The 25,899-nt window shown below is 38.9% G+C and overlaps 1 protein-coding gene across 1 annotated transcript in view; it reads left to right on the top strand.

The window, feature by feature from the left end:
- SPEN (spen family transcriptional repressor) overlaps positions 1 to 25,899 on the top strand; it is a 95,064-nt gene that overhangs the window by 5,576 nt on the left and 63,589 nt on the right. The window contains exons 2-3 of the mRNA XM_025447169.3: positions 19,454 to 19,774; positions 22,893 to 23,369. Of these exons, the coding sequence (XP_025302954.3) occupies positions 19,454 to 19,774; positions 22,893 to 23,369 (798 nt within the window). The remainder of the gene's footprint in view (positions 1 to 19,453; positions 19,775 to 22,892; positions 23,370 to 25,899) is intronic.

Below are 25,899 nucleotides of genomic sequence, written 5' to 3'. Positions count from 1 at the left end.
TCTACTTTGCCATGAAAAGATGTTCTCGGTATAATTCTACAGTATTAGAATATTCAGATTTTTCCCCCTACATGTGTCTGCATCTGCCAACTTGAAAATTGCTTGAACATCTAAAAAGAACCCACAAAAGAATATCTATAAAATCCTCACTTAAGTTTAGTGAATTCTTGGCTTTAATTATTTGGGAGTTCATTTTGAATATAGAGATAAATTGAAGTTTAGCATAGAGATTTTTTTTTTTTTTTTTTTTTTTTTTTTTTTTTTTTTTTTTTTTTTTTTTTAATATTTTTTAAATTTTATTTATTTATGATAGTCACAGAGAGAGACAGAGAGAGAGAGGCAGAGACATAGGCAGAGGGAGAAGCAGGCTCCATGCAGGGAGCCTGACATGGGATTCGATCCCGGGTCTCCAGGATCGTGCCCTGGGCCAAAGGCAGGCGCTAAACCGCTGCGCCACCCAGGGATCCCAGCATAGAGATTTTTATTGTAGAAGGAGCAGTTCCAGTTCTTAAAGTTAAGGAGTATTTGTGGGAAACTTCAAATGGGAAACACTATTATTTTTCCTATTGCATGTTTTGGTGCTAGGTTTTTAGTCCAGCCTTAACCTCTAGAGTTATGTATATGTCTTTGCGTGTTAAATGCAGAGTTTGGGTAACTTGAGAGTTTTGACAAATGGAATGAAGATTTTCTGATTATAGCTTGTATTGACTTTGATTGTTACACTGTGTGTAAACGTGATAGGAATGTATGTACTTTTTTGTGCAATACATTTATAGTTTTTTGATTCTTAAAATTGGCCGATTTATTTAAACCTTCACTCCATTTTATTCCTTTGATTTGAAAACTAGGACATTTGTACTCTTTTAAAAAACATCTTGTATTTTAGGGGCGCCTGAGTGGCTCAGTCGGTTAGGTGTCAGACTCTTCATTTTGGCTCAGGTCATGATCTCAAGGTCCCGGGATCAAGCCCCTGCGTGCAGCTCCCTGTTCAATGCCGAGTCTGGTTGAGGTACTTTCCCTCTGCTTCTGTCCCTGCTCATGCTTGAGCTATCTAATAAATATCTTTAAAAAATTATATTTTACAAAATGACATTTGGCATACAGTGACTTGTGTCTTTTATAAATCATTAAATTGGTAGGTGGTAATTTTTTTGTCTCAGGCATTTTTAAAAATTATACTAGTACACTGTCTACAGTAAAGGCACTTTTTCCATTTAAGATTCCTTAAAAATCACCTTGTTTTTTTTAAAATTTTCTTTAAGATTTTATTTATTTGAGAGAATGCACGCACATCTGTGTGCATGAGCTGCGGGGGAGGGGCAGAAGAAGAGGTGAGTGTCCCCGCTGAGCTTGGAGCCCGTGGAATGGCTCATTGCGGGCTGGGTCACAGGATCCCAGGATCCCGGGATCCCAAGATCACAGCAGCAGCCAAAATCAGATGCTTAACACTGAGCCACCCAGGTACCCTGCAGAAGATTCTTTCTGACTTCATTTCCATGTTTGCAAATCATTTATGCTCATCACAACTTGGAAAGTAAAGTAGCTATTAGACATGCTGCTAGATACTTTAGTGTATTAATAAAGATGCATAGATATTACTATTTTATAGTTTAAAAATTCTACTTTGGAGAATTTTGAGTATATACAAAAAAAGAAGAATAGTAGATGAATCCCATGTACTCGGCATTCAGCCCAAACAACCATCAGTTGTGGCCTATCCTGCCTTATGAAGAGAAATGAAGCAAAGGAAGGGATAGAGAGTCATGAGGATGGGGGGAATAAGTACAGCCTCCTTGAAATGATGGTATTTGATACACCAGAATGAAGGCCTGTCCAGACTTAGATCCACTTCTTTCTTAGTGGTGTTATTTTCTTATTTAAAATGTTTTGAAATACAGTTCATGATATGGTACAAAGAATTCCCACATCTCCTTCCTCTAAATTCCTTAGTTGTGGGATGCCTGGGTGGCTCAGTGGTCGAGCATCTACCTTCAGCTCAGGGAATGGTTCCGGGGACTTGGGATCTAGTCCTGCATTGGGCTCTCGACAGGGAGCCTGCCTATGCCTCTCTGCCTCTTTCTGTCTCTCATGAATAAGTAAATAAAATCTCTGGGAAAAAAAAAATCCTCAATTGTTACCAGTTTGCACCATTTGCTCCATTACTGTCTCTTGTCTTTTGTGGCATGCTATCCTGTTACCCTGAAAGTCTCTCTCTAGTACATACTTTACCCAAACAAGGACACTCTTCCGTTGCATTTCATAGTCTTCCCAGTCAGGAAACCAACATTGGCACAGTTATTACTGCCCAGTCCATAGACCCCATTGAAATGATGCCAGCCATCCCAACAATATTCCTTTTTCTTTTTTGATCCATGTATTGCTGTTTATGGTTGCATCTCATCATTCTGGAACAGTCTTACCCTAATTCTCATGTGCCTGATAGTCTTATAAAACCTAGGCCTGGGGATCCCTGCGTGGCTCAGTGGTTTGGTGTCTGCCTTTGGCCCAGGGCGTGATCCTGGAGTCCCAGGATCAAGTCCCATGTCGGGCTCCCTGCATGGAGCCTGCCTCTCCTTCTGCCTGTGTCTTTGGCTCCCTCTCTCTCTCTCTCTCTCTCTCATGAATAAATAAATAAATAAAATTAAAAAAACAAAAACAAAACCTAGGCCTTTCATTCTGCAGGATGGCCTCCACTTGAGCTTGTCTGGTGTTACCTCATGACCAGATGAGGGCATGCATTCTTGGCAAGAATACCACAGAAACGATTCTGTGCCCATCTCAGAGTAATATATAAGGAGGCAAACAGTGTGGATCCATCCTACCACTGGGGATATTAGTTTAACTTTGCTCACTTGGTTAAGTTAATGTCTTTACTATTTACCCTTTGTATTTGATTTTCATATATGCACATTATCTGTACTTCACATGTTCCAATACATGAGGATTCTTTCTAACTTCTCCATTACATATTTGTAAATTTTTTCGTAGACGATGAGAAACCTGACTGCTGTTACTCTTAGTGTTATTTACTCAACCAGTTCTGTTCTCAGTGTAGCTAATAGACCATTCTGTTGCCTTCCTGCTCCATTCCCCCCCCCCCCGCCTCCCCCCCCAACTCTGGGCACATCACCCCTGCTGCCTCTGTTTCACATCCCCCCTCTCTCAACTAATTTCTTTGGAAACCAACATTTGAGGGTGAGGGTGAGGAACAAGGAAAGAAAGGAAGGTAGGACTTGAAATGACTTGCATGTTTTTGCCCCCGATTTTTTCTTTCCTAGGAGACAATTTGTGGATCAATACATTCATCTCTCTCTGGTTTAAAGCAGATCTAAAGCTACCTGACTCTTAAAATTGTAGTTTTGGTTCTAATTCCACCATTGACTTAGTGACATGAACTTAATCACTAGATCAGTCTGAGCTTTATTATGTGCTGAGTCACGTAGAAGAGGGGAGAGTCACACAGAAGAGAAAGGAGTTTGTTTCTTAGAAAATAATATTAGGAATCATCATTGCTTCATTTATTTATTTGGTTGTCAGTCACTCACTTTCTATGGTATCTAAGCAAAATTTTGCCCATGCCCTACCTTCTCATAAACCTCACTGACCTTAACTTTTTTTTAAAAATTGAGTTATAATTGATACTAAAAACTAATGTTATATAACATAATTTGATACTTGTATATATTTCAATGTCTACTAGATAAGTCTAGTTAATACCTGTCACCATACATAGTTAAATTTTTTTTCGTTTTTTAAATTTATTTTTTAAAATAAAAAGATTTTTTAAAAAGATTTTATTTATTTATTCGTGAGACACACACACACACACACACACACACACAGAGGCAGAGACACAGGCAGAGGGAGAAGCAGGCTCCATGCAGGGAGCCTGATGCGGGACTTGATCCTGGGACCCCAGGATCACACCCTGGCCCAAAGGCAGGTGCTAAACCATTCAGCCACCCAGGGTCCCCAATAAAAATAGATTTATCTATTTATTTATTTATTTATTATTATTTTTCTTAAATTTTTATTTATTTATTTATGATAGTCACAGAGAGAAAGAGAGAGAGAGAGGCAGAGACACAGGCAGAGGGAGAAGCAGGCTCCATGCACTGGGAGCCCGACGTGGGACTCAATCCCGGGTCTCCAGGATCGCGCCCTGGGCCAAAGGCAGGCGCCAAACCGCTGCGCCACCCAGGGATCCCCCCAAAAATAGATTTAAAATAGATTTTACTTACCTGTTTGTGAGAAGGAGAAAGATTGAGAGAGAGAGAGAGAGAGAGAGAGAGAATGAGCAGGGGGGTGGAGAGTAGAGGGAGAGGGAGAAGCAGACTCCCTGCTGAGCAGGGATCCTGACTCAGGGCTTGATCCCAGGACCCTGGGACCATGACCTGAGCCACAGTCAGACTCTTAACCAACTGAGCCACCTAGGTGCCCCCCCCCTTTTTTTCCTGTGATGAGGACTTTTTTTTTTTTAAATTTTTTATTTATTTATGATAGTCACACAGAGAGAGAGAGAGAGGCAGAGACACAGGCAGAGGGAGAAACAGGCTCCATGCACCAGGAGCCCGATGTGGGATTCCATCCTGGGTCTCCAGGATCACGCCCTGGGCCAAAGGCAGGCGCTAAACCGCTGCGCCACCCAGGGATCCCAACTTTTTTTTTTTTGAAGATTTTATTTATTTATTTATGGGGGGGGGGCAGAGACACAGGCAGAGGGAGAAACAGGCTCCATGCCGGGAGCCTGATGTGGGACTTGATCCCGGGTCTCCAGGATCGCGCCCTGGGCCAGAGGCAGGCGCCAAACCGCTGAGCCACCCAGGGATCCCTGTGATGAGGACTTTTAAGATTTACTTTCTTAGCAACTTTCAAATAAGTAATACAATATTGTTAACTGTAGTTACTATGTGGCATATTATATCCCTGTGACTATTTTATTTTATTTTAAGATTTTCTTTATTCATGAGGGACACAGAGAGGGGCAGAGACCTAGTCAGGGAGAAGCAGGCTCTCTGCAGAAAGCCTGATGTGGGACTCGGGACTCGATCCCAGGATAATGCCCTGAGCAGAAGGCAGATGCTCAACCACTGAGCCACCAAGGCATCTCTTCCTGTGACTATTTTATAACTAGAAGGTTGTACCTTTTGACCTCCTTTCTTTTTTAAAGATTTTTAAAAAACCGTTGAGCCACCCAGGGATCTCCTTGACTCCCCTTTCTTTTACTCATTTCACCCTTCTGCCCCCAGTCTGTTCTCTGTATCTGTGAGCTTGTGAGTTTTCTTGTTTTTAACATGCTACGCAGAAATGAGATCATTTGGTATTTGTCTTTCTCTGATTCATTTAGTATAATGCCCTCAAGGTTCATCCACCTTGTCTCAAATAGCAAGACTTCCTTCTTTTTTATGACTGTTTAGTATTCCATTATGTATATACATACTACATTTTCTTTACCCATTCTTCAGTCCATGAACACTTAGATTGTTTCTGTGTCTTAGCTGTTGTAAATTATGCTGCAGTGAATATGGGGATCCACATATTTTTTTTTTCAAGTTAGTGTTTTCATTTTCTCTGGATAAATACCCAGAAGTGAATTGTTGGATCATATGGTAGTTCTATTTTTAATGTTTTGAGGAGCCTCCTATTGTTTTCCAAAGTGGCTGTACTCAACATTTTTTCCCTCTCTTCGGATATACTCTTGGTCCCTTCCAAGGGATTCCTTAATGAGTTAAGACCCTTATTCTTTGGCACAAGCCCTGGAATGTTTGTATTATTTTGAAGTAGATTCTGGACATCTTACTTTTATCCATAAATATTTCAGTATTTATGCCTACAAGGTAAGGATTGTTTAAATAGATATATTCCTATTTCAAATATCCAGCCACTATTAAAGTTTGTAATGGATTGGTTTTTAAAAATTTTTTTTGTGTAGTCAAAAATCTTTTTCTGAACTCAGACTCTATTAAGGGCATACCAATTGTAATTAATTGGTGGTATGTAATTCTTTAAAAATTTGGTTGAAACAACTTAAAGTTGAGGGGCACCTGGGTGGCTCAGTTGGTAGAGCATGAGACTCTTGGCCTTGGGGTTGTGTGTTTAAGCTCCAATAAATTTAAAATTTTTTGAGGTTTAATCTGCATATAGATTACTTAAAGTGTAAAGTTCGTTGAATTTTGAGAGATGTAGGCATCGTCGTAGCTACCACTACGACCCTAGTCAAGATATCACAGTTTTTTGTTTTTATTTAAGATTATTTATTTATTTCATGAGAGAGAGAGAGAGAGAGAGAGAGAGAGAAAGGCAGGCAGAGACGGTGGTAGAGGGAGAAACAGGCTCCATGCAGGGAGCCCGATGTGGGCCTTGATCATGCCCTGGGCCGAAGGCAGGCGCTAAACTGCCGAGCCACCCAGGGATCCCCAGTTTATTTACTTCTTTTTTTTTTTTTTTTGCAAGATTTTTTTTTTAAAGTATACCACTTTTTTTTTTTTTTAAGATTTTATTTATTCTTTCATGAAAGAGAGACAGAGAGAGGCAGAGACACAGGCAGAGGGAGAAGCAGGCTCCATGCTGGGAGCCTGATGTGGGACTCGATCCCGGGACTCCAGGATCACGCCCTGGGCCAAAAGCAGGCGCCAAACCACTGAGCCACCCAGGGATCCCCCAGTTTATTTACTTCTTGATGAATATTTTGCCTGTTGAAGTCTTTTAATATATAGGTTTTAATCTTACTCTCTCTTTACAACTTAATTTGTTGCAAACCAGGTTGATTATTCTATAGTTTCTGACTGTGTGAATTTTGCTGATTACATTCTTGTCCATGGGGTGCCTGGGTGGCTCAGTCAGTTTGACTTTTGGCTCAGGTTCTGAGCCTTGGGGTTATGGGATCCAGCCCCTAGTTGGGCTCTGCGTGGTGTGGGGCCTGCTTGGGATTCTCTCTCTCCCCCTGCCCCACCCCCCCTCAAAAAGAAAACAAACCAACAAAAACACTTTTTGAGGTATATGTTAATATCTCACCCTTTGTTCTCTGATTTTTTTTTTTAAGATTTTATTTATTTATTCACGAGAGACACAGAGATTGAGAGGCAGAGACAGAGGCAGAAGGAGAAGCAGGTTTCTCGCAGGGAGCCCGATGTGGGACTTGATCCAGGGACTCCAGGATCACGCCCTGAGTGGAAGGCTGGCACTAAACCGCTGAGCCACGCAGGGATCCCGGTATTTGTAAAGTTTTAAATAGTTTTAAGTTATGTTGCAGTTGATTTTTTAAAAAATAGTGTATATGTAAAGTGTATAAGGATATACTCTAGTTTTTCTCATCACTCACATCTATTTTTCTCGTAAAGTAACCCTGTCCACAGTGGTTTTTGACATAGATCATCCTTTCAGCATATATTTGCTTTGTTATTCTAAAAGTAGATGTATAAAAGGAACTTATCATCACAGTTTAGGGTCTCACGGAGTTACGATATTTGATTTTCCTTGTGTTGATCATATTGAAAATTTTGTTGTAACAGTGTCTTTCTGTTTTTTTTTCTGAATGTTTTGTAATTTCTAAAATATTTTTTGTAGAAGAAACTTTATTTCTAGAGATTATAACTAATCAGATTAAAATGTGGACTGGGAAAGTTTGCGTATTTAATAAAATGATTGACATACAGGCTATGACTTTTTTTTTTTTAATTTTATTTATTTATTCATGAGAGACAGAGACATAGGCAGAGGGCTATGCAGGCTCCTTGCAGGGAGCCTGATCTGGGACTTGATCCCAGGACCCCTGGATCAGGACCTGAGCTGAGGGCAGATGCTCAACCACTGAGCCACGCAGGTGTCCCAGCTAATGACTTTTTTTAAGATTCTGTTTATTTTTTTATTTTAAAGAGAGCAAGCATGAACAGGGGGAGGAGCAGAGGGACAATCAGACTCCGTGATAAGCATGGAGCCCCACACAGGACTTGATCCTGTGACCCTGAGATCAGGACCTGAGCTGAAATTAAGAGTCACAGGCTTTTTTTTTTTTTTTTTTTTTTTTTAAATTTTTTTTTTTTTATTTATTTATTTATGATAGTCACAGAGAGAGAGAGAGGCAGAGACACAGGCAGAGGGAGAAGCAGGCTCCATGCACCGGGAGCCCGATGTGGGATTCGATCCCGGGTCTCCAGGATCACGCCCTGGGCCAAATGCAGGCGCCAAACCGCTGCGCCACCCAGGGATCCCAAGAGTCACAGGCTTAATTGACTAAGCCACCCAGGTGCCCTGTGACTCATTTTTTATATGGATTGGGTTAATTCCTTGCCATGGTTCTTTATTGGGAAGCAAAAGTTTAAAAAAAACATTGGAATTAAATAAATCCAAAGACCTTTTAAGATTGAGGAGTGATAAAGAACTTATTTCCCAAATCTAGGAGTAGAAGTAGTCTTCAAAGATTTTACAAAGATACTCATAGTGGAGTAAAGAATATGGGATTTATGTAATTACAAAAAGGTGGGGTCGGGGTGCCTGAGTGGCTCAGTGGTTGAATGTTTACCTTTGGCTCAGGATATGATCCCGGTCCTGGAATCGAGTCCCACATCAGGCTCCCTGCGAGGAGCCTGCTTCACCCTCTGCCTGTGTCTCTGCTTCTCTCTGTGTATCTCTCATGAATAAATAAAATCTTTAGGAAAAAAAAAAGTGGGGTCATGTTTTTGTCTTCTGTTTTATTTTAGCAACTATATTATATGAAATAAGGATAAAAGTCACTGGTCAAGTGAAGTGTTAGAAGTATTCAAAAGTTTCCCAGAATCAATGTTTAACTTATTGTTTTACCAAGAAGCAAATTATAAGGTTATTTTTTTTTTAAAGATTTTATTTATTTATTCATAGACACAGAGAGAGAGAGAGGCAGAGACACAGGCAGAGGGAGAAGCAGGCTCCACGCAGGGAGCCCGATGTGGGACTCGATCCTGGGTCTCCAGGATCACACCCCAGGCTGCAGGCAGTGCCAAACCGCTGCGCCACCGGGGCTGCCCGCAAGTTATAAGGTTAAAAGTGACTTTCTTCTCAGCAATTGTAATAGTCCTGGTTAGCTAAGTAAGAAGCATGTTTTCAAATGTATTCATGCTAGCTACTCTTGATGTGGATTTTTGCTATTTTTTGTTCTCTTGGCTTCTGCTTCTTCAGCTTTGTTCTCTCTAGTCTTCCCTTTTGTTGATCAGCTTGCTTTGCTCCTTTTTTCTTCATCTGCTTAATTTACTGTTATTATGAAATCATTAATTATGATCATTTGCATTCTATTTAGTTATACTTGAACTTTTCCCAGAAAAGTAGTGTGTAAATCAGACACATTTATGAGGTTATTCATGAAGTATTGTGAGCACAAAAGTCCAGATTTTAACTTAGTGGTCATCATGTTCCTGTATTGTGTTTTGGTTCATGTAGGATAGACTCGTCTCTCCTGTGCTCTAGAGAGAAGTACTTCATGAAGTATTTCTAAGATTGGCTAAAAGATCCACTCTTCCTATTTGATCTCACCAGTAGGATCTAAAGATTATAGAATGTTAGGAATTTTTTTCTCCCCCTAATTGAATAATCTGTCAGAGGTTTATGTATCAGTTGAGCAGTTTTATCCTTTTATTAAAAATTGACTTAAAATAATTTTTTAAAGTAAACTCAGTGACCAACGTGGGGCTTGAACTCAGGATCCTGAGATCAAGAGTCATGCTCTACTGACTGAGCCAGCCAGGCATATCCAAAATTAATTTTACTTAGTAAATAGGTTCTCACTAGATTGGTGTAAAATAATGCATATGTGTATATGTGTATTTTTTCACTGAGGTAATGATACCTGTAATAGTTCTGAAGAATTTGTCATTCAAGGCTTTGCTGAAAACATTGCTTTTCTCAAGAGTTAGTCATCAAATTTTCACGTACAGGATTCTAGGCACTCACCATGGATTCAGTAAACAGATGAGTATAGTTTTGTTGGTTGAATTAAGCTTGTCGTTGGTCTTTCAAGTTTTCTTAAATCCTCTGAATTAGAACCAGTAAATAGTTTTTCATATGAAAAAAGTAATCTATTATGTTCATAGCAGCCTTATTCACAATAGCCAAAAGTTAGAAGAAGCCATAATGTTGATGATCCATGAATGGATAAACAGAATAAACAGATATTAAATTTGTGATAAATAGAATACATACAATGGAATATTACTCAGCCTTAGAAGGAAGGAAATTCTGACTCATGATACAACATCGACAAACCTTGAAGAAATTATGCTGAGTGAGGGAATTTTACATTTATGTGGATTCCTCATGTGTACGCCTATTAAATTTGATTTTCTTCTGTTTTATTTATTTTTTATTTTTTATTTTTTTATTTTTTTTTTCTTTTTAAAAAAAAATATGGTGGGGTACCTGGTGGCTCATTTGGTTAAGTGTCTGAATCTTTTTTTTTTTTAAGGTTTTATTTATTTATTTATGAGAGACAGAGAGAGAGAGAGAGAGAGAGAGGCAGAGACACAGGCAGAAGGAGAAGCAGGCTCCATGCAGGGAGCCCGATGTGGGACTCAATCCTGGGTCTCCAGGATCAGGCCCTGGGCTGAAGGCAGGCGCTAAACCGCTAAGCCACCCAGGCTGTCCAAGTGTCTGACTCTTGATTTCAGTTCAGGTCTTGATCTCAGGGTCTTGGGTTCAAGCCCTGCATTGGGCTCCACACTGAGTGAGGAGTCTATTTTATTTTATTTTATTTTATTTTTTTTTAATTTTTATTTATTTATGATAGTCACAGAGAGAGAGAGAGAGAGGCAGAGACACAGGCAGAGGGAGAAGCAGGCTCCATGCACCGGGAGCCTGACGTGGGATTCGATCCCAGGTCTCCAGGATCCCGCCCTGGGCCAAAGGCAGGCGCTAAACCACTGCGCCACCCAGGGATCCCTGGGCCAAAGGCAGGCGCTAAACCACTGCGCCACCCAGGGATCCCAGGAGTCTATTTTATTTATTTATTTTATTTTATTTTATTTTATTTTATTTTATTTATTTTATTTTTTTATTTTATTTTATTTTATTTTATTTTATTTTATTTTATTATTTTATTTTATTTTATTTTATTTTATTTTATTTATTTTATTTTATTTATTTTATTTTATTTTATTTTATTTTATTTTATTATTTTTTCCAGGAGTCTATTTTAAAAGCAAAAACTAACTATATAGATAAAATTTTATTAGGTGAAATAAATCCCAAAAGGTCAAGTATTATATTATTCTAGTTACAGGAACTACCTGGAGCAGTCAAATTCATATAGACAGAAAGTGGAATGGTGGTTTTTCTTTACAGTTATAAGCAGTGTTGCAGTAAGCAGTCTTGTATAGTTTGCAGACACCTGCAATTACACATGCATGATCAATCTTTGTGAATGGAATTTCTAGGGATGTGTACTTAGTTCTTAATCAGTACTATGAAATTGTCTTACTAAGAGGTTTTCTGACTTACATTCCTACAGTGTTATGAAAGTGCCTATTATTTAGACTAGTACCTAGGTATTATGAAAATTTAGGGTTTTGTATTATGTTACCTTTTTCAAACTTTTTATTTTCAAAATTTTGAGTGAAATTAAGCAGGTTTTTTGAGTGTATTTCTTTTTACTATCTGTATGTACACATTTTATTTATTTTTAATTTTTTTTCAAAAGATTTTATTTATTTGAGAGAGAGCAAGAGAAAGAGCACAAGCGGGGGGGGGGGGGGGGGGGGAGGGGATGGGGAGACGGAGAGGGAGAAGCAGACTTCCTGCTGAGCAGGGAGGATGTGAGAATCATGTGGGACTCGCTGCCAGGACCCTGGGATTATGATCTGGGCTGAAGTCAGACTTTTAACCAACTGAACCACTCAGGTGCCCCTAAGATTTTATTTTTAAGTAATCTCTGTACCCAAGGTTGGGCCTGACCTACACCCCTGAGATCAAGAGTCACATGCTCCATCAACTGAGCTAACTAGTGCCCCCTGTGTGTACATACATATTTTTTATATTTATTTACTTAAGATTTTTTTTTTTTACTTAAGATTTTTTTTTAAAGATTTTATTTATTCATGAGAAACACACACACGGAGAGAGAGAGAGAGAGGCAGAGACACAGGCAGAGGGAGAAGCAGGCTCTATGCAGGGAGCCTGACGTGGGACTCGATCCTGGGTCTCCAGGATCATGTCCTGGACCGAAGGCGGCACTAAACCGCTGAGCCACCCAGCCTGCCCTAGAAAAGATTTTTAAAAAATATTTTTTATATGTTTATTCATGAGACACACCCAGAGAGAGAGAGAAGGAGAGAGAGAGAGGCGCCGAGACAGTAGGCAGAGGGAGAAGCAGGCTCCCCACGGAGCGCCCAATGTGGGACTCAGTCCCAGGACCCGGGATCACGCCCTAAGCCAAAGGCATATGCTCACCTACTGAGCCACCCAGGAGTCCTGAAAAGATTTTCTTTATTTGAGAGAGCAAGAACACAAGTGGGAGGAGCAGCAGAGGAAGAGGGAGAAGCAGACTCCCCACTGAGCAGGGAGCCTAATGCGGGACTGGATACCAGAACCTTGAGATCCTGATCTGAGCCAAAGTCAGCCACTTAACTGACTGAGCCACCTAGGTGCCTCAGTATATGCATATTTCAAAAGAACTTCATATTCAGGTATTTTGCCTGTTTTTTTTTGGGGGGGGGGGCTTGTCTTCCCTGATTTGTCAGAACTGTTTTATATTTAGGGAAACATTTATTTGTCATGTATTACAAGTATTTTTGCCCAATTATCTTTTGGCTATATTTTGCTATTCAAGGAACTGTAATATTTATTTGGTTTCTGTGTGTGTTTTGTCTTTTGTTTTTTGTTTTTTGTTTTTTGTTTTTTTTCTTTCCTGGAGACCATACAAAGCTGTTCAAATTATAGCTATTGAATTTGTGGAAGCATTCTAGAGTAATGCATTTAAAAAGTCACATTGCACTTAGTAGGTACATGTATACATGTACATTCCAGAAGGCAACAAATAGAATTTATGTGGTCTTTTTCTTTATGATATAGAGATTTTATCTCATGTGCTGTCTTTCCTAGACCCAAGATTATATAACAAATTATTACTATTACTATTATTTGGCAGAGAGATAATGCAAATTGCCACACTATTACAAATCATTCTTCCTGTCATCTTTTTCCACTCTTCTCCCTGTCTCTCCAAGTAGAGAAACATCTCTCAGGGTACTAGCTTTTTCTGCAGTGATACTAGGGCTGTGGGGTGACTGTCTTTTGCTGGCTTTAGGGATTCTTTGTCTTTTGCTATCTTTATTATTTGTACTTAGGCAAAAGATAGCAAGATTAAAAGGAGGGGCAGCCTCTTGAGAGGCGTGGCTCAGCGGTTTAGCGCCGCCTTCGGCCTGGGGTGTGATCCTGGAGACTAGGGATTGAGTCCCACGTTGGGCTCCCTGCATGGGGCCTACTTCTCCTTCTGCCTGTGTCTCTGCCTCTCTCTCCCCCCCCTCCCCGTGTCTCCATGAATAAATAAATTTTTTTTTTTAAAGGACTATATTGATTTAAAAATAGAGTGACAAAATATGAGAGACTCCCAACTCTGGGAAACGAACAAGGGGTAGTGGAAGGGGAGGTGGGTGGGGATAGGATGACTGGGTGACGGGCACTGAGGGAGCACTTGATGGGATGAGCACTGGGTGTTCTATGTTGGCAAATTGAACTCCAATTAAAAAATATATATAAAATAAAAAAGCTCTATTATTTATTTATTTATTTATTTAATTTTATTTTTTTATTTATTTTTTATTTTTTTAATTCATGAGAGACACAGAGAGAGGGAGGCAGAGATATAGGAGGAGGGAGAAGCAGGCCCCATCCTAGGACTCCAGGATCATGCCCTGGGCCAAAGGCAGCTGCTCAACTGCTGAGCCACCCAGGGGCTTCAAAATTTTTTATTTTAAGTAAGCTCCACACCTAGTGTGAGGCTCGAACTTACGACCCTGAGATTAAGAGTCGCGTGCTGTACTGACTGAACCAGCAGCCAGACACCCCTATTTTGGATAATTTTTAAATTGACTCTTAAAAACTTAGAAGAGGGGCACTTGGGTGGCCCAGTGGTTGAGTGTTTGGCTTTGGCTTGGGTCATGATCCCGGGGTCCTGGGATCGAGTTCCGCATTGGGCTCCCTATTGGGAGCCAGTTTCTACCTCTGCCTATGTCTCTGCCTCTGTGTCTCTCATGAATAAATAAAATCTTTACAAACAACAACAACAAAACACAAAAAGCTCAGAAGAATACAGTGTATGTTGAACAATTTAATATTTTTAAATGTTGAACCTTTTTGACCAAACAGAAACTTGTATTGTTTTTTGACCGTTTTTGAAGACAGACCTATTAAATAGTTACGTACTGCAGCTTGTAGCAAACACAGTTTCTTTCTTTTTAACCTAATTTCTTTATGGTCTCATTTATTTTTTTTTTTAAAGATTTTTATTTATTCGTGAGCCCAACTGCTGAGCCACCCAGGTGTCCCTATTATTATTATTATTTTAAAAGATTTTATTTATTTATTCATAGAGACACACACAGAGAGTGAGAGAGAGGCAGGCAGAGACACAGGCAGAGGGAGAAGCAGGCTCCATACAAGGAGCCTGACGTGGGACCTGATCCCGGGTCCCCAGGATCACACCCTGGGCTGAAGGCAGTGCTAAACCACTGAGCCACCCAGGCCGCCCTTATTTTATTTTATTTTTTTTTAATTTGGGTTTTTCTAGCCTTCTCAGTATAGGGTTTTTCTAGCCTTCTCAGTATAGCCTTCTCAGTATAGAGTAATGTAGTTAGAATACCTGATTGAGTTCTCCTTTGTTGAACTGGAAGATAAACTTGCATCTTGTTTTCAAAGTGTGCTCCCCTTAAATAAAAATGATAGAGATGGTGAGCCCACGCTTTGGAGGAAGAAGCATGGTTTACTTCATTCTCTATTTGTAATCTATACATTGATTGTTTGGTCCCTCTTTCAGTATTGTAATTAACTCTTTGTTTTTCAGTACATGAGCTTAAAAAATTTGCTTCCCTGTATTCTATGGCTAACTTTTTTTTTTTTTTTTTAAAGATTTTATTTATTTATTCATGGGAGACACAGAGAGAGAGGGGCAGAGACACAGGCAGAGGGAGAAGCAGGCTCCTCGCAGGGAGCCTGATGCGGAACTTGATCCCGAATCCCAGGATCACGACCTGAACTGAAGGCAGGCGCCCAACCGCTGAGCCACCCAGGTGTCCCTTTATTATTATTTTTTAAAGATTTTATTTATCTACGAGAGATAGAGAGATGCTGAGACACAGGCAGAGGGTGAAGCAGGCTCCTCGCAGGGAGCCGGCTGTGGAACTCAATCCCAGGACCCTGGGATCATGCCCTGAGCCACAGGCAGAGGCTCAAGCCACCCAGACATCTCTTTTTAATTTATTTGAGATAAAGAGAGCACAAATGGAAACAAGCACGGGAAGGGGCAGAGGGAGAGAATCTCAAGTCTCCTTGCTGATGGGTAGAGCCGAAATCATGATCTGAGACGAAATCAAGAGTCAGATGCTTAACTGACTGAGCCATTCTGGTGGCCCCCCATCCCTTTTTTAATAGAAAAACCTATGTGACTATTTAAGATTTTATTTATTCATAAGAGACACACAGAGAGAGGCAGAGACCCAGGCAGAGGGGGAAGCAGGCTCCAGGCAGGGAGCCCGATGTGGGACTCCATCCTGGACCTCGGGACCATGCCCTGAGTCAAAGGCAGAGGCTCAACTGCTGAGCCACCCAGGCATCCTGCAACCTTCCATTTAGTGATAAAGTTTGTGAGTGTGGTAAATATGTGTAATATAACATTTATTTTAACTACTCTTAGGTTTATGATTCAGTGGCATCAAGTACATTCAATGATATATGTAACCATCACTACTATTTCTAGAATTTTTTCATCCCATACAGAAATTCTGTACCCATTAAGCAGTAACCCATTTCCCTCTTCTCCCTGCTCCTCATAACCTCTGTTCTACTTTCTATCACTATGAATTCAGCTGTTCTAGGTAACTCCTATAAGTGGAATCATAGGGGCACCTAGAGGGCTCAGTGTCAGTTAAGTGTCTGCCCTGGGCTCAGGTCATGATCTCAGGGTCCTGGGTTTGAGCCCTGCATTGGGCTCCCTACTCAGCAGGGAGTCTGCTTCTCCCTCTTCCTCTGCTCCTTTTCCCCCTTCACTCCCTACTTGTACTCTCTGTTCTCTCTTAAATAAATAAATAAATAAATACATACATACATACATACATACATACTCTTTAAAAATGTAATCATAAAAAAACATAATCATAAGCTAATTGTCCATTTGTGTCTGGCTTATTTCATTTAATATGATGTCTTAGATTTTTATCCATGTTGTAGCATGTATCAGGACTTCCTTTTTTTTTATGTCTTAATATACCATTCCATTGTATGTATATTTCACATTTTGTTTAATCATTCCTTGGGTTTCTATCTTTAGGCTATTGTGAATAATGCTGCGGTGAACATTGGTGTACACGTATCTATTTGAGCCCCAGTTTTCACTTCTTAAGGAGTGATATTGCTGGGTCATATGGTAATTCTATGCTTTAACTTCTTGAGAAAATGCCAAACTTTTCTACAGTGGCTGCATGATTTTACAGTTCCCCAAGCTTGTACTAGATTTCAAATTTTTCTGCATTCTTGTCAACACTAGTTCTTTTCTTCCTTTTTCTTTCCCCCTTAAATAGCCTGGTGGGTATGAAGTGGTATCTCATTGTGGTTTTGATTTGTATTTCCCAAATGACTACTAATTTTGAGCATATGCTTGTTTATCTGCCACCTGTGTATCTTCTTTGTTGAAGTGTTTTGGCTATTAAAAAAATGGGTTGAATTATAAGATTTCTATATTCTAGATACAAGTCCTTTGTCAGATACACTGGATGATATTGTTCAATGTTTGTACGGAAAGAAAAGAACTATTCCAATTTCTAACAAGTGTTTTTCTTTTCTTTTTTTTTTCAAAGATTTCATTTATTTATTTATTTATTTATTTATTTATTTATTTATTTGAGAGAGAGTGTGAGAGAGAACGCCCAAGCAAGGCCGAAGGGCAGAGGGAAAAGCAGACTCCTGTTGAGCAGGGAGTCTGTTGCAGGACCTGATCCCAGGATTCTGGGATCCTGACCTAAGCCTGAGGCAGATGCTTAACCAACTGAGCCACCCAGGGTGCCCCTCTAACAAATTTTTTTCCAAATTAAGAAGATCCATTCAGGGCAACCCCGGTGGCCCAACGGTTTGGCGTCACCTTCGGCCCAGGGTGTGATCCTGGAGACCTGGGATCCAGTCCCACGTCAGGCTCCCTGTATGGAGCCTGCTTCTCTCCCTCTCCCTCTGCCTGTGTCTCTGCCTCTCTCTCTCTGTCTGTCATGAATAAATAAATAAAATCTTTAAAAAAAAAAAGATCTATTCATTACTTTAGTAACAAGTAATGTTGTTATTTCTAGTTCAGTTGCCTGATGAAACTAAATTTTAGGATTATGTTTCCCTTGTAAGAGGTAATAACTTAAATCATACTGGAGGATGTAAAGAGAAAAGTTCTGCTTTCTGATAATGTCAGCTTCAGGAGAAGTGTAAAATTATGATTTGGGGTTGTCAGCAAATAAGAATGCTATATTTAAAAGTGCTGTGCCTGCCTTTCTAAAATGCCAGATTACAAGTACATAAAGTATAGTTAACTCCTAATGAAATTTGTAGAATTTTCATGACTTAAAAAATTCCAAATCATTATATTTCTCACATGTATCTTCCAAATACAAAAGGTGCCCTAAAATTTTTCTTTTGCAGACATAGTAAGCATTTTTCTTCGTTTGGAATAAAAGTGGGACCATATGTTCTGTCAAAAGATATGTTCAAATTTATTAATTTATATGAAAAACAATCTTAAATATATCTAAATTATAAATTTTAGTAGTTGTAACCTCCTGAAAAATTTATTTATTTATTTATTTATTTTTTTTTTTCTGAAAAATTTAAATAGCAGAAAACTGCATTAAAAAATTAGACTATCACTTCAGGGGCACCTGGGTGCCCAGTTGGTTAAGTGTCTGACTTCTGACTTGGCTCAGGTCGTGATTTCAGGGTCCTGGGATGGAGCCACAGCCCCATGGCAGGCTTGCACTCGAGGGAGTCTCCTCCCTCTGCCCCTCCCCTGGCTCTGCTTTCTCTCTCAAGTAAATAAATAAAATCTTAAAAATAAGATTGTCACTTCAAACGGATACACAAAATAATTGGATTTATTTTACCTTCAAGTCAGGAGTGTGGGATCATCTCATTTTTTCAGTAGGATCATGTTTACTAATGAGTTAAACTCTGTAAACTAGCTTGTTTTAGTTACAATTTTTACTTTAATAGACACTAAATATTTATTTTTATTTATTTATTTTTGACACTAAAGATTTCTAAGTAACATTGAACAATCTTAGGTTTAGTATCCTGTTTTAGAATGTAATAATTTCGGGACACCTGGATGGCTCAGGGGTTGAGTGTCTGTCTTCGGTCAGGGAGTGGTCCCAGGGTCCCAGGATTGAGTCCCATATCAAGCTCCTTGCATGGAGCCTGCTTCTCCTGTCTATACCTCTCACTCTGCATCTCTCATAAATAAGTAAATAAAATCTTTAAATATATATAATAATTTCTAAGACTTCTGATTCATTTCAGCTAAGTGTTCTTAAAAGGTAATTTAGTAAATATTTAAGAAATGAGAGCAATAAAATGGTTAAAATCTTTGTAAATTTTTGGGGCCCTGACTGACTTAGTCAGTAGAACATGTGACTCTCTCAGGGCTTATGAGGTCAAGCCTCGCATTGGGTGTAGAGTTTATTAAAAAAAAAAAAAAAAAAGAAAAAAGAAAAAAAAGTAAATTTTTGCCCCATGAAAGAAAAATGTGAGGGTAAAAGCCATTTTAAGTGTCATTTTGCCAGGCACCTGGGTGGTTCAGTGGTTGAGCACCTGCCTTTGGCTCAGATCTTGATCCCTGGGTCCTGAGATTGAGTCCTGGATAAGGGAGCCTGCTTCTCCCTCTCCCTATGTCTCTGCCTCTCTTTCTGTATCTCTCATGAATAAATAAAATCTTAAAGAAAAAAAAAAAAAAAGTCTGGATGCCTGGGTGACTCAGCGGTTGAGTGCTTGCCTTTGGCCCAGGATGTGATCCTAGAGTCCCAAGATGGAGTCCCACATCGGGCTCCTTGCATGGAGCCTGCTTTTCTCTCTGCCTGTGTCTCTGCCTCTCTCCCTCTCTGAGTCTCTTATGAATAAATAATTTTTTTTTAAAAAGTCACTTTGCAACTCCTCCCACATACATAGATTATGTAAAGTGTCTAAGAAACAAATTTTCAAAAACTGGATAATAATTGTTATGCGATAATAATGTTTGTTTTATTTTTTCCAGATATGGACGTGTGGAAAGTGTCAAAATTCTCCCCAAGCGGGGATCTGAAGGAGGAGTGGCTGCTTTTGTGGATTTTGTGGACATCAAAAGTGCACAGAAAGCTCACAACTCAGTCAACAAAATGGGAGATAGAGACCTACGCACGGATTATAATGAACCAGGCACCATTCCGAGTGCTGCTCGGGGATTGGATGATACAGTTTCCATAGCATCTCGTAGTAGAGAGGTTTCTGGGTTCAGAGGAGGTGGTGGAGGGCCTGCTTATGGCCCCCCCCCATCACTTCATGCACGAGAAGGACGTTATGAGCGGAGACTTGATGGGTAAGTTCCAAGGTTTCTGTAGGCAGGTATTTTGTATTTGATATGGTGAGAAACAGAAACTCATATTTAGGGGCCCCAGATGGATTTAAAGTTTTGGGCATTCTCAATGTTTCCTATTTTGGGTTGGAAACGGAAGTGATTTCTATCCCAGTGGCTGGTATCTTGTGGAATCGTAGAGGATATTTCCTGCAGCTGGTTGGATATCTACTCCTGAGATGTAAAATGGTGGAAGATATTGTATGGCAATATCATTTTTGGAGTTACCTGTCTTCTAGAATTAATTATTCCTTCTCTTGGATAATGTGAAGGCCTTCCTTGGATATATCTCTGCTATCTGATGGAGCTATTTGGCTACAGATTTTGTGGTTGTACTATATGGAATATTTCTGGAATATAGCCTACAGATTCTTTTAGAAGTGATATCTGCTTCTCAATTTTCACTACATGAAGCATACAAATTGGATTGTCACAAAAAACCTAGCAGACCATAATGATTCAACCGCTTGGATTCTACAAACAATACTTTAATCTGGAAATCTGTTCTTGGATGAAGAAGAGTGAAGGCAATGTTTGATTTTTTCCATTTTGGATCTACACAGTTTCCATGTTGGAATTATACTCCTTGATGGAATGGGGGAAAATTGAGATGATGAATGTTTCTAAATCCTGGAATATAGCCATTCTTTTCTAATTGCTGGAATGTATGGGATGTCATGCAGTCAAGATTCCATTAGCCCAGGGGAAGAGGATTACTATTTTGTTTCTTAAGCAAGTTGCTGTCCAGTTAAAGATACTTTAGCCTTGAACACATGGTGACGATCAGTTGTGGATACAGCAATCAAAACTGACTGTGCTGGATGGCTACAAAGGTGAACTAATGGGGAGCAACTGTTCCTTCCTCATTTGGTGGAATTGTAGAGGATATTTCCTCTTCTGTCAGCTGCCTGATTCCTACTTAGGGCTGGAAATTTTTATGAATGTGGATGAATTTATAATTGTCTACTATTTCAAGAAAGAAGTCTGGGGGTTTGAGAGTTACAGTTTGTCTGGGACTACTTGCTTCCAGTGGAATTATTTTATCTGGTCACTAAGATTTTTTTTTTCCTTGTGGTTCATCTAAATATCATTTGACACCCTTGCCCATTAAGAAGGTGGATTACCCCCGTAAGAGGGGCCAAAATTGGGGAAGTTATGTTCACAATTCTCTCCCTAGATTTAATTGGGATTATAGGTCGTGTTTCCACACTTGGAAAAGGTTGGTATGTCCTGACCTGTGTATATTAGCCCCTCTCCTAACCCAAGTCAAACTCTTTTTTCCCCCCACTAACTCTAGAAGTATTTAGTACTAATAGATGAATCAAAGAATAGCTATTAGATTTCAGCTCTGCTAGCTCTTGTGCCTGCCTTCTGTATCTTCCTAATGGATAAGAACTTTGCATATTTATAAAATATCAGCTATAGCAGTAATTCTCCTAGAACTATTGCCTGTTGCTTGTTATTAATAGCAGCTTTTTACCAATTAACATTTGATAGGGTGCTAATTGAATTATTTGTGAAATTTTCTCTTAAATCTCAAAGGAAACCCTGTTGTTTGTTAGAAATTGAAATATCTATCCAAATACCAGAAATGTAGCAAATTTAGAAAGGAGAAAGTTATTTAATACAATTTAAGTAGGAAAGAGATTACTGACTTTTTTGCCATGCCAGTTGCCTTACATCACAGCAACAAAAAGCAAAAACATCCTAGGAAGGTATGGTTGCTACTAAGTGAAATGGTAGGTAAAAATGAAGATTAGTGGAGAGACTTGGATCTATGTATGTATTGGGGACATACATCTTAGTTGTAAGATTTTTGCCACATATTCTTCACTGGAGAGATTCTAATTCTTCTGTATCTTTGACGATTTCCTAATCTTTTGATAGAAGATTGGATCTAAAGAAAAGATTGAGAAGAAACTCAATCTCAAATTGAGATTCAAGTGATGAAATGATCTTTTAGGAACTCAGGAAATGAGTTCTGGTATCCTATAAGAGTAGAAAATAAGATTTCTTATAGGAATAGAATTGTTTTTTAAATATTAACACATAAATGCATGTCTATAATTGAATATGCAACAATTTTTTTGTAACTGTAGGTTGGCAGTTATTTACATCCTACAGAAATGTGTTTTTAGATTAAGCATTACTAGTAACAGCCTTCGAACATCTTACAGTTCCCAAAGTTGGCTAATTTCATCAGAGGCAATTTGAGTTTAGCTAAAATCTAAGAGAACATATTTTCTGTAAATATTAAGTATAAACATTAATAAGTGGAATCATAAAATAGGCCTTTTAAAAACTATGTGGAATTTGATAGTACCAGGAAATAAAATAATCTTTATTCCTTAATTAAATTTACCATAGAATAGCATGTGTCAACCCAGTATAACCTAAGTGGTTTTCTTTGTTTTTCTTTTAAGATTCCATTTCTATTATTAAATATGATTGTTTGGGCACAGCAGTTTACATAATCTGATAGTTTTTATAATTACCTAAGAAGTCGAAAGTTAATGAGAAAAAGTTACACTTAAAATTTTTTTCTGGCAAAAAAAAAAAAATTTTTTTTCTGGGCTTCTTTGAAAATGCCCTCTTACTGCTGGGACATACATTGCAATAGGGCTTTCATGTCTGTGTTAAAATGTGTCATGGAAATTTTGCCTAAGATAAATGTGTTAAGTAAAAATCTGGTGCATATTTTAATCAGATGTAAGTATAGAAAACTTTGATATTAAAATGACAGTCCCTTCTTGTTTCATAAACTACAAATGAAAAGGAGATGGTATATGTGTGTTTCTGTATATAAGCCAGAAAATCCCTAATAAAAAGATCATCTGACTTCCAGAACACTAGTCATGAAAGCCCAATATACACAATGATTGCTCAGCTATGAAAATAATCTTTGGAGTTAAGTAAAATGTTAAGCTTGGTAGTGTTTGCTTACTAAGTAGGTTAATGCTGTTTAGAAAATGACCAGTTGCAAAGACAGACAATGCTGAAATGAATGTTTGCATGACTTGCTTTTAGTTTTGCTTGCCCTTTTCTGATTGATTAAATATTTTTCCCCCCCTCCTAAATGCAGGGCTTCAGATAACAGGGAGCGTGCTTATGAACATAGTGCCTATGGACACCATGAACGGGGGACGGGAGGATTTGATCGGACAAGACATTACGATCAGGATTACTATAGAGATCCTCGCGAGCGGACTTTACAACATGGGCTCTATTATACTTCTCGGAGTCGAAGTCCAAACCGTTTTGATGCTCATGACCCCCGATACGAGCCTAGGGCTCGGGAGCAGTTTACACTGCCCAGTGTGGTACACAGGGATATCTACAGGGATGATATTACCCGGGAGGTACGAGGCAGAAGGCCAGAGCGGAATTACCAGCACAGCAGGAGTCGGTCACCACATTCATCCCAATCTAGAAATCAGTCTCCTCAGAGGCTGGCTAGCCAAGCGTCTAGACCCACAAGGTCCCCTAGCGGCAGCGGCTCTAGGAGTAGATCCTCCAGTAGTGATTCAATCAGCAGCAGCAGTAGTACCAGCAGTGACAGGTAGGTTAACAGCCTTTTGTTATAACAGATGAGCTGTTGAATAAATTGTCACAAATTTTCAGCGATCAGTGATAACGATTTATAGCATAGTAATATTTTTTAAAGTAATCTTGCGTCATGTATATAATGAGTGAAGAAGCTTTGATTAGCTGGTGGCCATGGAATTCACCATTCTGTCAAGTACCTAAAGCTAAGCAATTTGCAAATACTGTTTTGTGCTCCGGATGCTCATTATTAAAATGGCCAAAAGAGGCAGAAAAACAGTAACTTTAGTTGAATGAAGTAAATCCTGTGCCGCTGAAAATGTGGTATTTCTTTAAAGTTTTTAATTTCTTGGGTGTGTAATGCTAATTTATTTCTATTATTTTGGTTGAAAATTCATAAAAGCTATTGGGTTAAAGATGTATTGATGAAATATGTTGAGATTTATTATCAATGACTAAATCAACTTATGGATACATTTTAACTGATTTTAGCATCAAGGTGATAGCCAATTTATAAACTCAAGTAGAAAAGCTTTCTTTAAATGCAAGTTGTAACTTAGCTGTTCACTAAGGCTGAGTGAGCCAATTTCATTAGTTGGGAATTTCTTTTTTACAAAGGATTGTTATTCTAAAGATGAAAATAATAACCTGAAGATAATTTTAAAAGGAAACAGCTTAGAAGTTTATCACAAATCTAGGTAGACCATATAGCTTACTCATTTTATAATCTTGGACAAGTTACTTAAGCTGTCTATGCCTCAGCTTTCTCATCTTTTTTAAAAATCATGCTTTAAAGTTATTGAGAAAATTAAAATGAAAAAATGTATTTAAAGTGCTTAGCTTGATACCTATATAAAATAAATGCTACCTTTAATAATTCTAGCTGTATTATTACTGCTTCAGTTGTTGATAGTCTTTAACCATTCCTCATTTCCAGTTATTGTTATTCAATCTATTTATCCTAGATATTCTAGTTTTATATTTAGGTGGTATGTATTTTAAATTGACAGGATATAGGGACCCCTGAGTGGCTCAGCAGTTGAGTGTCTGCCTTTGGCTCAGGGAGTGATCCCGGTCCGGGATTGAGTCCCACATCAGGCTTCCTACGAGGAGCCTGCTTCTCCCTCTGCCTATGTCTCTGCCGCTCTCTCTGTCTTTCATGAATAAATAAATTTACAGGATATAAATTTTTGACCTGGTTGAAATACCCAGATTATTTTTCTTTAGTATTTCCTGCTTAGAATTATCATGTAAGAAAAGTAAATGATCATGTAGTTGGGGAAAATTAAGTTCTGGCTCCAGTGTGGCATTTCTGTGACATGGATGAAAACCCTTAACTTCTCGTGATTTTATTTGGTATATTGTTGAGATAAATGATTGACAAGATTTGTTTGAACTCTGTAAGTTAAATATAACATCTTGTCATGTCCTACTTTCTCCTACATAGAATTAAGATACTCAAGTTTTAGTCTTTTCCCTAAACCTATCTCACTAATAATGGGATGCAATAGCATTCCATTGTGAATATTTTATCGAAAAGGCAACCAAGGGGATCCCTGGGTGGCGCAGCGGTTTGGCGCCTGCCTTTGGCCCAGGGCGCGATCCTGGAGACGCGGGATCGAATCCCACGTCGGGCTCCCGGTGCATGGAGCCTGCTTCCCTCTCTGCCTCTCTCTCTCTCCCTCTGTGACTATCATATATAAATAAAAACTAAAAAAAAAAATTTAAAAAAAAAAAAAAAAAAAAAAAGAAAAGGCAACCAATTGTGGAAATGTTGGAGTTGGAGAAACATTAGCATTGTAGGCTCAAAAGCTGGAACCCAGAGGCCATCTGATGAATTTGATGGAGCTAATCCCTGTTTATGTAATCTAAAGGAACAGCTGTATGCTTCTGAATATTTACAGTCAGAAAAATAACTGTCACAAAGATAGGATAGCTTTGAAAATGTACATGGGGACTAAATTGCAGTTTTTGAAGATGTTTCCTCTTCTGTCAGCTACCTGATTCATATTTAGGACTGGAAGTTTTTGTGATTTAGGATTATGAAGGCTGTTATGTAGGACTATAACAAGAAGACCTAAGTTTTCAGCTAGGCTGAAGGAACAACCTGAAGACATACATACAAATGGAAGAATGTTTTGTGAACAGCACATAATTTAGAATGACTTCACCATGATAATTTTGAGTTTGGTTCTTTATGCAGAGATGAGTGGTTGAAAGATTTTGAGAAGGGAGATAGTTTGAGATCTTCTACTTCAGAAAGGCAGCTGGTGATTTAGACTAGGAAAGACAAATTGTGGTGAGGAGGCTATTTCAGTAGCTTGGAGAAGGAGGTCTTGGACTCTGAGAAAGCCTAACTTGGGACACGTGGGAGAGACATTATGTTAATAATCAGATTATGTTGATTTGTGTGAAGCAATGAACTTTCTGGAGATGGGACTGAGTGATGGGCCTTTCAATGCTATTCTGTAAGAATAGGACCAGGTCTTCCTTTGTGTACACCATAGAGCCTAGCATATTGTCTTTCTCAAAGTACATGTTCAATA

This window comes from Canis lupus, chromosome 2 (assembly GCF_003254725.2).
Source record: "Canis lupus dingo isolate Sandy chromosome 2, ASM325472v2, whole genome shotgun sequence".
Classification (NCBI taxonomy): Eukaryota; Metazoa; Chordata; class Mammalia; order Carnivora; family Canidae; genus Canis; species Canis lupus.
The sequence above is the reverse complement of the archived record's forward strand: the minus strand, read 5'-3'. Positions and strand labels throughout refer to the sequence as shown.